This window comes from Oryx dammah, unplaced genomic scaffold, assembly GCF_014754425.2.
Source record: "Oryx dammah isolate SB20612 unplaced genomic scaffold, SCBI_Odam_1.1 HiC_scaffold_28, whole genome shotgun sequence".
NCBI lineage: Eukaryota > Metazoa > Chordata > Mammalia > Artiodactyla > Bovidae > Oryx > Oryx dammah.
Genome location: NW_024070212.1, coordinates 8,867,135 through 8,882,697, shown reverse-complemented (window position 1 = coordinate 8,882,697; position 15,563 = coordinate 8,867,135). Strand labels below are relative to the sequence as shown.

Here is a 15,563-nt window from a genome sequence, read left to right as displayed (position 1 = left end):
GATTTCTCCTCCTGGAAGGGAAGCTGGACATCTTTCTTAGCCTTATATATCTTTTGCGTTTTAGATGATAACTCCTCTTTCCCTGGATGAACCCATGTGAATGGGTGAACTTTACAAATGTACATTTCATGATAAAGTAGCTGCCCAAAACCACTGACTGAAAGAAGGAAATAGAGAATATGAGAATAATAAATGTGTTTGGAAAAAATAAAGACTCAGAAGCTTTATCTGGGTTAGCAATATTGATGGGGTAGGAGGAGGTTAACTGACCAGAGGGAAATTCTTCAGACCTGAGTAAGGGAAATTTACTGAGAAGTAAATTTACTGAGAAGTTGGGTAAAACCCAAAGAGATTACAAAATAACGATGGCAACAGAGAGGGCATTTAGACCTAAACTTCATACTTCTCCTTCAGTTCAATTCAGTTGTCACTCAGTCGTGTCTGACTCTTTGTGACCCCATGAATTGCAGCACGCCAGGCCTCCCTGTCCATCACCAACTCCCGGAGTTCACCCAAACTCATGTCCATCGAGTCAGTGATGCCATCCAGCCATCTCATCCTCTGTCATCCCCTTCTTCTCCTGCCCCCAATCCCTCCCAGCATCAGGGTCCTTTCAACTCTTCGCATGAGGTGGCCAGAGTATTGGAGTTTCAGCTTCAGCATCAGTCCTTCCAATGAACATCCAGGACTGATCTCCTTTAGAATGGACTGGTTGGATCTCCTTGCAGTCCAAGGGACTCTCAAGAGTCTTCTCCAACACCACAGTTCAAAAGCATCAATTCTTTGGTGCTCAGCCTTCTTCACAGTCCACCTCTCACATCCATACATGACCATTGGAAAAAACCATAGCCTTGACTAGATGGACATTTGTTGGCAAAGTAATATCTCTGCTTTTCAATGTGCTATCTATATTGGTCATAACTTTCCTTCCAAGGAGTAAGAGAGTCTATTAAAAAACAAAGACAGTGTGAATTTGGGGTTTCAAGGGATGCCCTAGTCTCCTAGATCCTATCTCCTCCCATCTGATCTCATATCCTTCTCTCCCCTGCCCACTCCAACCACACTGACTTTCTTATTCTTCAAACTGGCTAAGAACACCTTAGAACCTTTTCTATTAAATATTTGCTGTCCTCCCCCCCCTTTTATTTACAACACCCTTTCCAGCACTCCTTCACTGTGAAACTCTGTTCCAATGTCATATCTTCAGAGAAGGCTTCACCATGTTCACGTAGCCGTCTCTTTCCCATCACTCTCTATTGCCTTGCCTTATTTATTTTCTTCATAGCAGTTATGACTACTAAAGCATTGCCTGTGCATATGTACTTATTGTCTTCCCCACCTTTCATCCCCATGAGAATATAATTGCCATGCAGTCTTTTTCTGTTTTGGTCACTAGTATTTCCTTTACAATTAGTGGATGTTTATTAAATATTTGTTAAAAGAATAAATACTTTTTTTTGCAACTGACCCACTTTCCCTTTTTCTAGCAATAAAAAGCAAGATAGAAAACTTAGAGTAAGAGAAACAGTGAGGGCAAGAAATAACTCTACATGTCCCTGGCCCTTGGTAAGGAAGGTTCAGAATATAAACTGATTAATAAGAAAGAGCAGTTGGCTAACAGTAAATTCTTTCCACTCCAATATTCTCATATTGTTAACAAAGATTTGCGTATGTCCACAGGCTAGGGATTCATAGCATGGTGAGTAAAAGATCAAGAAACAAGTTTGAGCTAAGGTTCTATTGCCAATTAGCTAAATGACCATGACTAAGCCAATTACCTGCTAAACCACAGGATTCTATTGGTAAATGAGATAAAATTTCTCTACTACTTTTGAGGAAGTATGAAAATTAGATGACATGACACTGCTCTCAGGTATATACAGCAATAGAGAAGAAACTAGAGACCCCAAAAGGTAGAGTTGCCATGAGGGGCACCCTCTTTCTGCCCCTGTGTCAGGCACCATGACTTAGTGATGAAAACCCAGACTGCCTGAGCTTGAATCCTGCTCCTGCCAGGTTCTAGCCATGAGACCTTGGGAAAGTTAACCTCTCTGTTAACCTCTCTGTGCCTTGGCTTTATCAGCTTCTAAATAGACTAACAGGAGTACTTCATAAAAGTTTTATATTAAATGAGTTAATATTTGTAAACCTATTAGAAAAGTACTTGGCATACTAGGGACCATAAGTGCTTGTTATGTAAAATAAGAAAACATTTTTACAGAGATTAAAATAATACCCCCAGACAACTCTTATGGAAAAAAAGGAGAACTGGAGTATTATGGAGATGTTACAAAAAGCCAGCATGAAGGTTTTCATGGGCATGGAAATAAGGAAGGGCGTATTGTTGCTTAATAGCTACCCAACCCCCCTTGCTTCTTTAGGACCCTTCAAATCAGCATTTCTTTATATTTCTTCAGCCGTAGCTAACTTTCCCCTTGTCTCCCCCCATCCACTGTTTCCCTGAGTACTGCAGGTCTGGAAGAGCTACCAGGGGCAGCAGCACCCAGAAGAGAGATGGTTGTAACTGGTTACTCTGAGTGAAGAGAAAGAAGGACAAAGAGGAAGCAAAGGGTTAGTGGAGAGAAGCTTTGTGTCATTCTCCATGAGAATGGAAACTCCTTGCTTATGAGGGTTTTAGAACAAGGAACCTACCACCTCCATACAGTTCAGTTCAGTTCAGTAGCTCAGTCGTGTCCAACTCTTTGAGATCCCATAAACCGCAGCATGCCAGGCCTTCCTGTCCATCACCAACTCCCGGAGTCCACCCAAACCCAAGTCCATCTAGTCAGTGATGCCATCTGACCACCTCATCCTCTGTCGTCTGCTTCTCCTCCTGCCCCCAATCCTTCCCAGCATCAGGGTCTTTTGCAATGAGTCAGCTCTTTGCATCAGGTAGCCAAAGTATTGGAGTTTCAACTTCAACATCAGTCCTTCCAATAGTATACTATTTTCTGCTGGCTTTTTTTTTCTTTACTTTATATAATCTTTATTGAGATTTAGGGTGACATGAATCCTCTTCTGCCAAACAAATACACACACACACACACACACACGCACATAGATTCTTAAAGATGAGATCTTGTCACTCATCATTTTATCATTACTCAGCACTCTATGGACATGAATCTGAGCAAACTGGGAGACAGTGAAGGATAGGGAAGCGTGGTGTGAGGCAGTCCTTGGGATCAGAGTCAGACACAACTTAGTGACTGAACAATAACCACAGCACTCTAAGCATATAATAAAAAATTGAGTATAGTGAAGGAAACGGTGTAGTGTGTATGTACCTCCACTAACATCAGTCACCCAATTGACTGCTCAGACCTCTTTCTTTTCTAGCTTCCACATAGCTGCATCTAGTTATCCCCAAATTTACACATTCATCCTTCTCTTAAGTTCAAGAGAACAAAAGTCCGGTTTGGGAATTATTCGAGGAGCCCAAGTGACTTAGCATTGACCTTTGGGCTCCTGTTGTGGAAGCACTCTGGCTGCTCTGGGGTCACACACTGATCTCCAGGGCTGCTTTGGCATATTGGATTGATGAGGGGGGTCACTACCCCCTCTATTGGAGTCTCACGTTGTTATAAGGATGCAGCCTCAAGCATCTTGGAGACTGGATTTTAAAGCTGATGTCTTGATACCTACTTTTCCCCATACATAGTATATTCTTCCATTTCTGTAATTGGGCTTTTGTTTTTAAGCCCTTTTGGAAGGTCTATGGCAGTTGTCTGCTCAAATCTCTTTCTAGAACAGAGGCTTTGTCTTTATTTTGAAAGTGAATGCCACTCAGTTGTGTCTGACTCTTTGCAACCCCATAAACTATACAGTCCATGGCATTCTCCAGGCCAGAATACTGGAGTGGGTAGCCTTTCTCTTCTCCAGGGGATCTTCTCAACCCAGGAATCAAACCCAGGTCTCCCACATTGCATATGGATTCTTTACCAGCTGAGCCACCAGGGAAGCCCAAGAATACTGGAGTGGGTAACCTACCCCTTCTCCAGTGGATCTTCCTGACCCAGGAATTGAACTGGGGTCTCCTGCACTGCAGGTGGATTCTTTACCAACTGAGCTATGAGGGAAGCTAAAGGCCCCTCTCTAATAGGACTTTTGACTAATGGCAAACTGACACTTGCCAGACTCTTCTCCAGGCGTGAAATCTTGTCTCCAAATTCTAGGATGATGGTTGGGGACTACTTATCCATAAACAGATATCTCGAGGGACCCACTCACCTTTCCTGGATTTATTTACTTTTTCATTCTTTTTTCCTCCCCTCGTTTTTGTGTCAGCTGCTGGATTGCCTCATGACTGTGCTTTACATTCAGCAGAACATTGAGATCTTGTTGATACTGGATCTTTGTTTGTTTTAAAAAAGCAAATTCAAATCATTCTATAACCATGCTCACGTGAATGGTACTTGAACCGTGTCTCGATATGGTCATTTCTTTGGATATACTACCTTGCTGGCCTGCCCAAAATTCTGTTGTTGGCAAAGGCCTGCCCACCAGCCTCTAACCTCCTCTGTAGGTGGGTACAGAGATGGGCTCAGTCTCTGCTGAATAATCACTACTCATGATAAATCCCGAAGTGTGATAACCATCAGCCTCAGAGATAATATACTATTCTATTTCAGCATCAAAGTGGTGAAGGCAGCACTAACTCAGTGGTCAAGTCTATAGACAGGAGTTCAAATCCTACTTCCTCCACTTTTTGGCTAAATGACCTCTATTTCCTTCTGTAATATTAACAGTACCCATCTCAAAGGGTGTTATGAGGATTAGACAAAATAACATATGCAGACTACTTAGAGTAATGACAGATATGTAGTGACTGCTCCATAAGTGGTTAATTATTACTGTCATTGATGAGAGAGAAGGCAGCAAGGGGAGAGGTTGAAGAAAGAAGCAAGAAAGGTACAGAGAAAAGGAAGAATTAAAGGAGTGTGAGAGAGAATATGTAGGAGGAAGTGAGTATGGAGCAAAAGTGGTGGGCTCTTGTTTTTTACCCCAAACAGTTGGCAGCTAGCAGAATACTTGGAAGGACAGTCAGAGTCACAGTATTCACAGGTCATGATGAGGAAGCTGAGATCACAAACATAAGACTGTGAGTCTTGGCTCTTCAAGAAAACTTTTCCAACATGGAATGGTCATGAGCTTGCACACTCAGACTCCTCTTATTGGTGCTTTCCAGGGAAAAAGGGGATTTCTAATTCCCTTTTCCCATTGCATCTCAGCTGCTTAAATTGTTCAGAATTCATTCCAGGGAAGTAAGTACAGTCAGTGTCGACATCTAAGCTCAATGCTAAATATCAGGGACCATCTTTGTCAGGAATAGCAGCAAGAGGGATATGGGGTACATTTTTGCACTCAGGAAATGTTGGTAGAATAATTTTAAGAGGCAAACATATCCACTCAACAAAGCCAAATGGTACATGAAAGTACTTCTGGTTTTACTGCTATAAAAACAGACTCCCACCTCTCATTAATGGGCCCTTGACAAAGGGAATATTTCATCCCTGGTTTTTTCTTCAGGAACTTCAAAAGCCCACACCTAAGTTCAAATTCATACCATCTTTTCACCGGCTCATGTTCCTTGGATCATCCTAAACAGAGGAATCTTGGCCAGGATCTCTGTATAAGAAAGCCCTGGCCCTTTCCTAATACCATATGAAAAGCAGGTGTGAAAAACAACAGCATTAGCTAGTATTTGGTAAGCACCTACTATATTCAGATACTGTGCTAACTGTCATACCTGGGTTATCATTTTGTTTCTCAAAACAATCTTATTGTACTAAGAGTTCTCCCATTCTGAACCCAACACAGCCCAGGATGGATTGCCCCCAAATATGCCACAATGACATACGATTTTTTCTTTTTCTTTTTTGGCTGCATCATTTGTGGGAATCTCAGTTCTTGGACCAGGGATTGAACCTAGGCCATGGCAATGAAAGCCCAGAATCATAACCACTTGGCCACCAGGAGACTCTCCATATTGATTATTTTGAATAAAATTTGATTGAGAAGAAGCCAGTGCAAGAAGAAAACTCTGATTCTTCTCTGTCCCCCTGAAAGCAGAAAATAAACCTCACAGCATCTGGAGGTATAAGGACATCCTTATCAACAAAGACAGGGAATGTGGGGGCAAGAAGCTTATACAAACAAACCTTGTTATTTTAATCTACCAGTTCAAGCCCCAAGTCTGTTTACATTCTTCACTAACTTTTGGTGCTCACACCAAAATCTTGAGTTTCTTTGTCCTGTTGATTCTTCACAAACTTGTTTCTTTGTCTAAAAAGTAAAAGCTGTTTGTTTTGGCCACTTCTTAGTTTCCATTTCTATGAGACCTCTGCATGCACAAATTAAAATTTGTTTCTCAGTCTCATAAACTTAGAGAATGAATTTATGGTTGCCAGGAGGGAAGGATGGGGGGACAGGATAGTTAGGGAGTTTGGGATGGAAATGTACACACTGCTGTATTTAAAATGGATAACCAACGAAGACCTACTGTATAGCCCAGGGATGTTACGTGGCAGCCTGGATGGGAAGGGAATTTGGGGGAAAACGGATACATGTATACATATGGCTGGGTCCCTTTGCTGTTCACCTGAAACTATCGCAACATTGTTAATTGGCTCTGTGTGTGTGTGTGTGTGTATGTGTGTGTGTGTGCTTGAGTGCATGTGTGCACACATGCTCAGTCATGTCTGACTCTTTGTGACCCCATGGACGGCAGCCTGCCAGGCTCCTCTGCCCACAGAATTTTCCAGGCAAGAAAGGGTTGTCATTGCCTACTCCAGGGGATCTTCCCATTCAGGGATCAGAACCGTGTCTCTGGCGATGCCTGCATTGTCAGGCTGACTCTTTTACCACTGAGCCTCCAGATAAGCCCCTAATCAGCTATACTCCAATATAAAATAAAAAGTTGAAAAAATTGAAAAAAAAAATTGTTTCTTTTCTCCTGCAATCTATCCCATGTCAGTTTTTTTTTAATTTGTTTATTTTTAATTGAAGGATAATTGCTTTACAGAATTTTGTTGTTGTCAGTTTTATTAGTAGTCCAGCCACAGAACTCAAGAGGCGGAAGAGGGAAATATTCCCCTTTCTGAGAACAGGTGGATTTTATATAACTTTCCCAAAGTTCTAAAGCTAATGGATGAATGATTCATTGCTAGTTGATTCAATAACTTTGATTTCCATTTCAGTAGATGAGGCAAGTGTATCTTAGAGCTGCCTTTCATGTAGTGTACAGTAGCCCTTTGAAGAGCATCAGGGACTTGAAAACTGAATGAGGGAAAGGTCAGAAAAGTGTGGAACAGAAAGAACTATAGCCCTGGGATTAACAGAACAAATGTCCATTTTCAGCTCTACCAATTTCAGGCTGTGAAATTTTAGGTGAATTGTTTAATTCAAGTCTTAGATTCTACTTTTTTTTTCATAATGAAATTAAGAACATCTATCTTGCTATTTCAATGATCTTAGTATGTATCACATAAGAGTATGTACATAAAAATTGTGAATGCTTTGCTAGTTCAGGTCAGTTCAGTTCACTTCAGTTCAGTCACTCAGTCGTGTTTGACTCTTTGCAACCCCATAAATTACAGCACGCCAGGCTTCCCTGTCCATCACCAACTCCTGGAGTTCACTCAAACTCACTTCCATTGAGCTTTGCTAGTTAAGTGGTATCAAATGCCTCCCTGTCTAGCCCTTCTTTAAAAGACTGGGGACATCCCTAGATTTCCACTTAGGTTCTATCCAATATTTTCCCCCATCTACTTGCATTTTCTACTTGTCTGTCAGGGTGACTACCACAGGCTCTAAAAATTTGACCTGCCCAGTGGATACAATCTCAAGGAAGCTCACATTGAAGGAGCCACAGCTTTAAGTGGTCAAGGGAATCAGAGATACCCCAGTGCACCAATTCTAACTTTTCCAGAAATCCTAACCCACTAGAGTCTCTGTGTTCTAACTCATGCCAGGAATTTGCTAGTGCATTTCCAAAGCTGATAAGAAACACTGTAAGTATTTTTAGAAATGACAGTTTTTACATAAACAAGGCAATTATTCGGATTCAGTGAGATAATATATGCAATGACAAAACACTCCCAAAGCTATGTTAATGTTACATAGTTTCCTTTGTACTAACAAATAAGCAATATTCATTTGACCATTATACTTTACTGTTAAGCCTTAATAACAAAAACAGGATTTTTAGTTCAACTTCTTCATTTCTTTTTTGAGAACTAATTTATTTATAAAACAGGGATAATACTCTCTTCTCCATTAATTTTAGAGTTTTTGGAGGACATAAGCAGAGTAATAGCTCTGAATGTGCTTTGAAAATAAAGGGAACGTAAAGAGATGAAGTTTTTACAATGATAATTATAGTCATGTGTCACTCTAATCTGCAGGAGCAATGAAATAATTAAGTCATATCTCTGTTAAATTTTATATAACACATTCTAACGCCCCAAAAATTGCTTCTAAGTTTTTCAAAGTTTTGGACTATCTATTCCTTTGTTGGTTTTCTGGGCAGGTCTATTATAAGCTGACAGTTCTGAGCAGAAGAGTTTTTCTCAGATGTTTAGAGGCTGAGTACAGATAAAATTCAGATATATAAACTCTAAAGCTGAAAAACAGATAGGTTTGGATCTTAAGTCTCTTCCCAGTCAGGAGGATCCCTTTTGAGACCCAGGGTATTTCTATTAAAGCAGGCCAAATTTCAATAGCCTCCTTAAGATCAATTTCCAAAACTTAATAGAAAATTAGGAGGTATCAGCAAGGATCAGAACTCACAGGTTTGTAGGCAAAAGAGCAAGATCCATAGGTGGTGATGAGCCATCTTTTTCACTATAAACTTCTGCACACAGCATGGCATTCTTTCAGTGTAGAATGAGTTTCACTTCTGCTTGCCTTTTTATAGCCATCCTGAAAAAAAAGGAAGTCGGTTTACTGACAAAGGACATACTATTTTTTTGTTGTTGTATAAAGTGCCTAGCAACAAATATTTATTGAATGCCTACTCTGTACCAGACACTATACTGGCACAGGCAATGTAAAGAGCAACAAAGCAATTTGATTGCTCTCTTTTCATGGAGCTCATATTCTTGTTACAGAAATCAACATCAGCAGGCAGTGTAGTATGATGTGTATTTCAAAAGGGAAAATACGGGGAACTAGGAGGGCAGTGGGGACATCTAATCTAGGCTAGGACAGTGTTGGGGAGGCTTCCTGAAGGAACTGATGACCAAGCTGAGCCAGATCTGAAGAGTAAGTTAGCATTATTAGGAGAAAGGTGATAGGGATCAGGCAATGGGAAGAATGTATTAACACTATAAGAGTTTAATAAGTGATAGCAACTAATATTGCATAATTATTAATATTAGCATATGCAATAATCGTGTATAATTCTATTATACAATTGTATATAACTGTATAATTATTTGTACTATATGATAATTATAATCATATATGTAATAATAATATAATGCATATTCTCAGATATACAGGTATTATCTGATAATAATATATAGTTTTATATATGTTTAATTATATATACAACTATATATAATATATAGAATTATCAGATATCAGATATTATCTGATAATGTATATTATCAGATATAATATGGTTATACATAATTTTAAAATTGTTATAAATTGTAGTGTATTGTATTACTATATACATATATATATAGTGTATATAACATAATTTGTATAATTATGATTGAACTAGACATGACTCAGGACCATTCTCTTATGAAGCCTGCCCAGTCCCTGTTAGAAGTATAACAAGGGCCTTGTCTGGATGGGGGGTGATGGAGAGTGGTAATGGGAGTAAAATTTAGGACCAGATATGAAGTAGTTTGAACTTGGACCCAGCTATTCTGGGGAAAGCTGGGTGGTAGTGGTGGTCCAGTTGCTCAGTTGTGTCCAATTCTTTGTGGCCCCATGGATGGAGCCCATCAGGCTCTTCCTATGGAGATTTCCAGGCAAGTATATTGGAGTGGGTTGTTATTTCCTACTCCAGAGGATCTTTCCGACTCAGAAATTGAACCCAAGTCTCTTTTGTGTTCCTTCATTGGAAGATAGATTCTTTACCATTAGCACCACCTGGGAAGCCCAGTGAAGTGCTGGGAAAACTGAAAAAATAGGCCCTGGGACCTGGAGAAGTAGGATTGTATGTAGCCTTTCCCACTAAAAGGACTCCTCAACAAGCTAGCTCATTTCTAGGGATTCTGAGCATTTGGAGTCATTCACTGAGCAATCCTTCTCATCATTCCCCATATATACTTATTCATTGTTGAACAGTTGAGTGCCTTTTTGAGATATAGTGAATTGGGAAGCTGGGACCAAAGACTGATTAAAATAAAACTTTCCAAATTATGTCCTTTCACAAAATTAAACCATATTACTTTCACAGTTTTAACAAGCATATCTCCCTGAAATATGTAATTAGTACATTTGCACAACCACACATCTATCTTGTGTTAGTTGTACAGAGAAGGGAGAAAGACTATGAAGTTGCCAAGAGCTGCTGAAAACCTAACTTTATATCTTTTTTATTCCTTCTTTATTCCCTGAAGGAATGTTCCTTCTTCTCTTGCATTTAAAACTCTTGCTGGTCTCATGAGTACGTCTTTAGAACTTCTGAATTGGTATCTTGCATGTGCGTGCTAAGAAGCTTCAGTCATGCTTGACTCTTTGTGATGCTATAGACCGTAGCCTGACAGGCACCTTTTTCCATGGGATTATCCAGGCAAGAATACTGGAATGGGTTGTCATGCCCTCCTCCAAGGGATCGTCTCAACCCAGGGATCCAACTTGTGTCTCCTGCAGCTCCTGCATTGCAGGCGGATTCTTTGCTGCCACCACGTAAGACCGTGTTGGTGTTTTATTCAAGGACTTATCGCTGCTTATGCTTGGACCACTGTCTTTTCTCTGTATTTCAGCCTTAAGCTGTCAAACAGTGTATTATTATTATTTATTTATTTATTTATTAAGAAGGTACTAGCTTTTGTTGCAGAGAAGGCAATGGCAACCCACTCCAGTGTTCTTGCCTGGAGAATCCCAGGGACGGGGGAGCCTGGTGGGCTGCCATCTATGGGGTTGTACAGAGTTGGACACGACTGAAGTGACTCAGCAGCAGTAGCAGCTTTTGTTGAGGATCTTTTCATGTGTTTATTAGCAATCTGTATGCCTTCTTCACCGAAAAGTCTGTTTAGGCCTTTTCCCCACTTTTGATTGGGTTGTTTGTTTTTCTGGTATTGACTTATATGAGCTGGTGTTTTTATATTTTTAAAATTAACCCTTCGTCAGTTGTTTCATTTGCCATTATTTTCTCCCATTCTGAAGATTGTCTTTTCACATTGTTTATAGTTTCCTTTGCTGTGCAAAAGCTTTTAAGTTTAATTAGGTCCCACTTGTTTATTTTTGTTTTTATTTCCATCACTCTAGGAGGTGTGTCATAGAGGATCTTGCTGTGATTTATGTCACTGAGTGTTCTCTCTATGTTTTCCTCTAACAGTTTTATAGTTTCTGGCCTTACATTTAGGTCTTTAGTCCATTTGGAGTTTATCATTGTGGTGTTAGGAAATGTTCTAATTTCACTCTTTTACACGAAGCTGTCCAATTTTTCTAGCACCACTTATTGAAGTGACTGTCTTTGTCCTGTTGTATATTCTTTCCCCCTTTGTCAAAAATAAGGTACCCATAGGTGTATGGGTTTATCCCTGGATTGTCTATCTTGTTCCATTAGTCTATACTTCAGTTTTTGTGCCAGTACCATACTTTCTTGATGATTGTAGCTTTGTAGTATAGTCTGAAGTCAGGAAGGTTGATTCTTCAAGTTCCATTCTTCTTTCTCAAGACTGCTTTGACAAAGAAGGATACTACATAATAATCAAAGGATCAATCCAAGAAGAAGATATAACAATTATAAATATATACACACCCAACATAGGAACACTGCAATATGTAAGACAAATGCTAACAAGTGTGAAAGGGCGAATTAACAATAACACAATAATAGTGGGAGACTTTAATACCCTACTCACACCTATGGATAGATCAACTAAACAGAAAATTAACAAGGAATCACAAACTGTAAATGATACAATAGACCAGTTAGACCTACTTAATATCTATGGGACACTTCACCCCAAAACAATGAATTTCACCTTTTTCTAAAGTGCACACGGAATCTTCTCCAGGATAGGTCACATCCTGGGCCATAAATCTAGCCTTGGTAAATTCAAAAGAATTGAAATTATTCCAAGAATCTTTTCTGACCACAATGCAGTAAGATTAGATCTCAATTACAGGAGAAAAACTATTAAAAATTCCAATATATGGAGGCTGAACAACACGCTGCTGAATAACCAACAAATCACAGAAGAAATCAAAAAAGAAATCAAAATATGCATAGAAACGAATGAAAATGAAAACAAAATGACCCAAAACGTGTGCAACACAGTAAAAGCAGTGCTAAGGGGAAGGTTCATAGCAATACAAGCATACCTTAAGAAACAAGAAAAAAAAGTCAAATAAATAACCTAACTCTACAATTATAGCAATTAGAAAAGGAAGAAATGAAGAACCCCAGGGTTAGTAGAAGGAAAAAAAATCTTAAAGATTAGGGCAGAAATAAATGCAAAAGAAACAAAAGAGACCATAGCAAAAATCAACAAAGCCAAAAGCTGGTTCTTTGAGAGGATAAATAAAATTGACAAACCATTAGCCAGACTCATCAAGACACAAAGGAAGAAAAATCAAATCAATAAAATTAGAAATGAAAATGGAGAGATCACAACAGACAACACAGAAATACAAAGGATCATGAGATTACTATCAGTAATTATATGCCAATAAAATGGACAACTTGGAAGAAATGGACAAATTCTTAGAAAAGTACAACTTTCCAAAACTGAACCAGGAAGAAATAGAAAATCTTAACAGACGCATCACAAGCATGGAAATCGAAACTGTAATCAGAAATTTTCCTGCAAACAGAAGCCCAGGTTCAGAAGGCTTCACAGCTGAATTCTACCAAAAATTTAGAGAAGAGCTAACACTTATCCTACTCAAACTCTTCCAGAAAATTGCAGAGGAAGGTCAACTTCCAAACTCATTCTCTGAGGCCACCATCACCCTAATACCAAAACCTGACAAAGATGCCACAAAAAAAGAAAACTACAGGCAAATATCACTGATGAACATATATGCAAAAATCCTCAACAAAATTCTAGCAATCAGAATCCATGTACACCCGTGGTGGATTCATGTCAATGTATGCCAAAACCAATACAGAATAGTAAAGTTGCAGGATATAAAATCAACACACAGAAATCCCTTGCATTCCTATACACTAATAATGAGAAAGTAGAAAAAGAAATTAAGGAAACAATTCCATTCACCATTGCAACAAAAAGAATAAAATACTTAGGAATATATCTACCTAAAGAAACTAAAGACCTATATACAGAAAACTATAAAACACTGATGAAAGAAATCAAAGAGGACACTAATAGATGGAGAAATATACCATGCTCATAGATCGGAAAAATCAATATAGTGAAAATGAGTATATTACCCAAAGCAATTTACAAATTCAATGCAATCCCTATCAAGATACCGGCGATATTTTTCACAGAACTAGAACAAATAATTTCAAGATTTGTATGGAAATAACAAAAAACCACGAATAGCCAAAGCAATCTTGAGAAAGAAGAATGGAACTGGAGGAATCAACTTGCCTGACTTCAGGCTCTACTACAAAGCCACAGTCATCAAGACAGTATGGTACTGGCACAAAGACAGAAATATAGATCAATAGAACAAAATAGAAAACCCAGAGATAAATCCACACACATATGGACACCTTATCTTTGACAAAGGAGGCAAGAATTTACAATGGATTAAAGACAATCTCTTTAACAAGTGGTCCTGGGAAAACTGGTCAACCACTTGTAAAAGAATGAAACTAGATCACTTTCTAACAGTGCACACAAAGATAAACTCAAAATGGATTAAAGATCTAAATGTAAGACCAGAAACTATAAAACTCCTAGAGGAGAACATAGGCAAAACACTCTCCGACATAAACCACAGCAGGATCCTCTATGATCCACCTCCCGGAATTCTGGAAATAAAAGCAAAAATAAACAAATGGGACCTAATTAAAATTAAAAGCTTCTGCACAACAAAGGAAAACATAAGCAAACTGAAAAGACAGCCTTCCGAATGGGAGAAAATAATAGCAAATGAAGCAACTGACAAACAACTAATCTCAAAAATATACAAGCAACTCCTGCAGCTCAATTCCAGAAAAATAAACGACCCAATCAAAAAATGGGCCAAAGAACTAAATAGACATTTCTCCAAAGAAGACATACAGATGGCTAACAAACACATGAAAAGATGCTCAACATCACTCATTATTAGAGAAATGCAAATCAAAACCGCAATGAGGTACCACTTTACACCAGTCAGAATGTCTGCGATCCAAAAATCTGCAAGCAATAAATGCTGGAGTGGGTGTGGAGAGAAGGGAACCCTCCTACACTGTTGGTGGGAATGCAAACTAGTACAGCCACTATGGAGAACAGTGTGGAGATTCCTTAAAAAACTACAAATAGAACTGCCTTATGACCCAGCAATCCCACTGCTGGGCATACACACGGAGGAAACCAGAATAGAAAGAGACACGTGTATTCCAATGTTCATCGCAGCACTGTTTATAATAGCCAGGACATGGAAACAACCTAGATGTCCATCAGCAGATGAATGGATAAGAAAGCTGGGGTACATATACACAATGGAGGTTTACTCAGCCATTAAAAAGAATGCATTTTAATCAGTTCTGATGAGATGGATGAAACTGGAGCCGATTATACAGAGTGAAGTAAGCCAGAAAGAAAAACACCAATACAGTATACTAACACATATATATGGAATTTAGAAAGATGGCAATGATGACCCTGTATGCAGGATAGCAAAAAAGACACAGATGTGTATAGCGGACTTTTGGACTCAGTGGGAGAGGGAGAGGGTGAGATGATTTGGGAGAAGGGCATTGAAACATGTATAATATCATGTAAGAATCGAATTGCCAGTCTATGTCCGATGCAGGATATGGCACGCTTGGGGCTGGTACGCGGGGAAGACCCAGAGAGATGTTGTGGGGAGGGGTGTGGGAGGGGGGTTCATGTTTGGGAACGCATGTACACCCGTGGTGGATTCATGTCAATGTATGGCAAAACCAATACAGAATTTAAAGTAAAAAAAATTTAAAAAAAATTAAAAAAAAGATCATACATTGTGACCAAGTGGGCTTTATCCCAGGGTTGCAAGGATTCTTCAATATCCACAAATCAATCAATGTAATTCACCACATTAACAAATTGAAAAATAAAAGCCATATGATTATCTCAATAGATGCACAGAAAGCTTTTGGCAAAATTCAACATCCATTTATGATAAAAACTCTCCAGAAAGCAGGAATAGAAGGAACATACTTCAACATAATAAAAGCTATATATGACAAACCCACAGCAAACATTATCCTCAAT

The 15,563-nt window shown here is 39.0% G+C and overlaps 1 protein-coding gene across 6 annotated transcripts in view; it reads right to left on the bottom strand.

Moving 5' to 3' along the window:
• The window catches only part of CD84 (CD84 molecule), a 39,434-nt gene extending 30,522 nt beyond the window's left edge, over positions 1–8,912 (bottom strand). For all 6 annotated transcript variants that reach the window (XM_040230094.1, XM_040230097.1, XM_040230095.1 and 3 more), the window contains exon 1: positions 8,791–8,912. In XM_040230094.1, coding sequence (XP_040086028.1) covers positions 8,791–8,872 — 82 coding nt within the window. In that variant the 5' untranslated portion in view covers positions 8,873–8,912. The remainder of the gene's footprint in view (positions 1–8,790) is intronic.
• Positions 8,913–15,563: the final 6,651 nt, after the last annotated feature.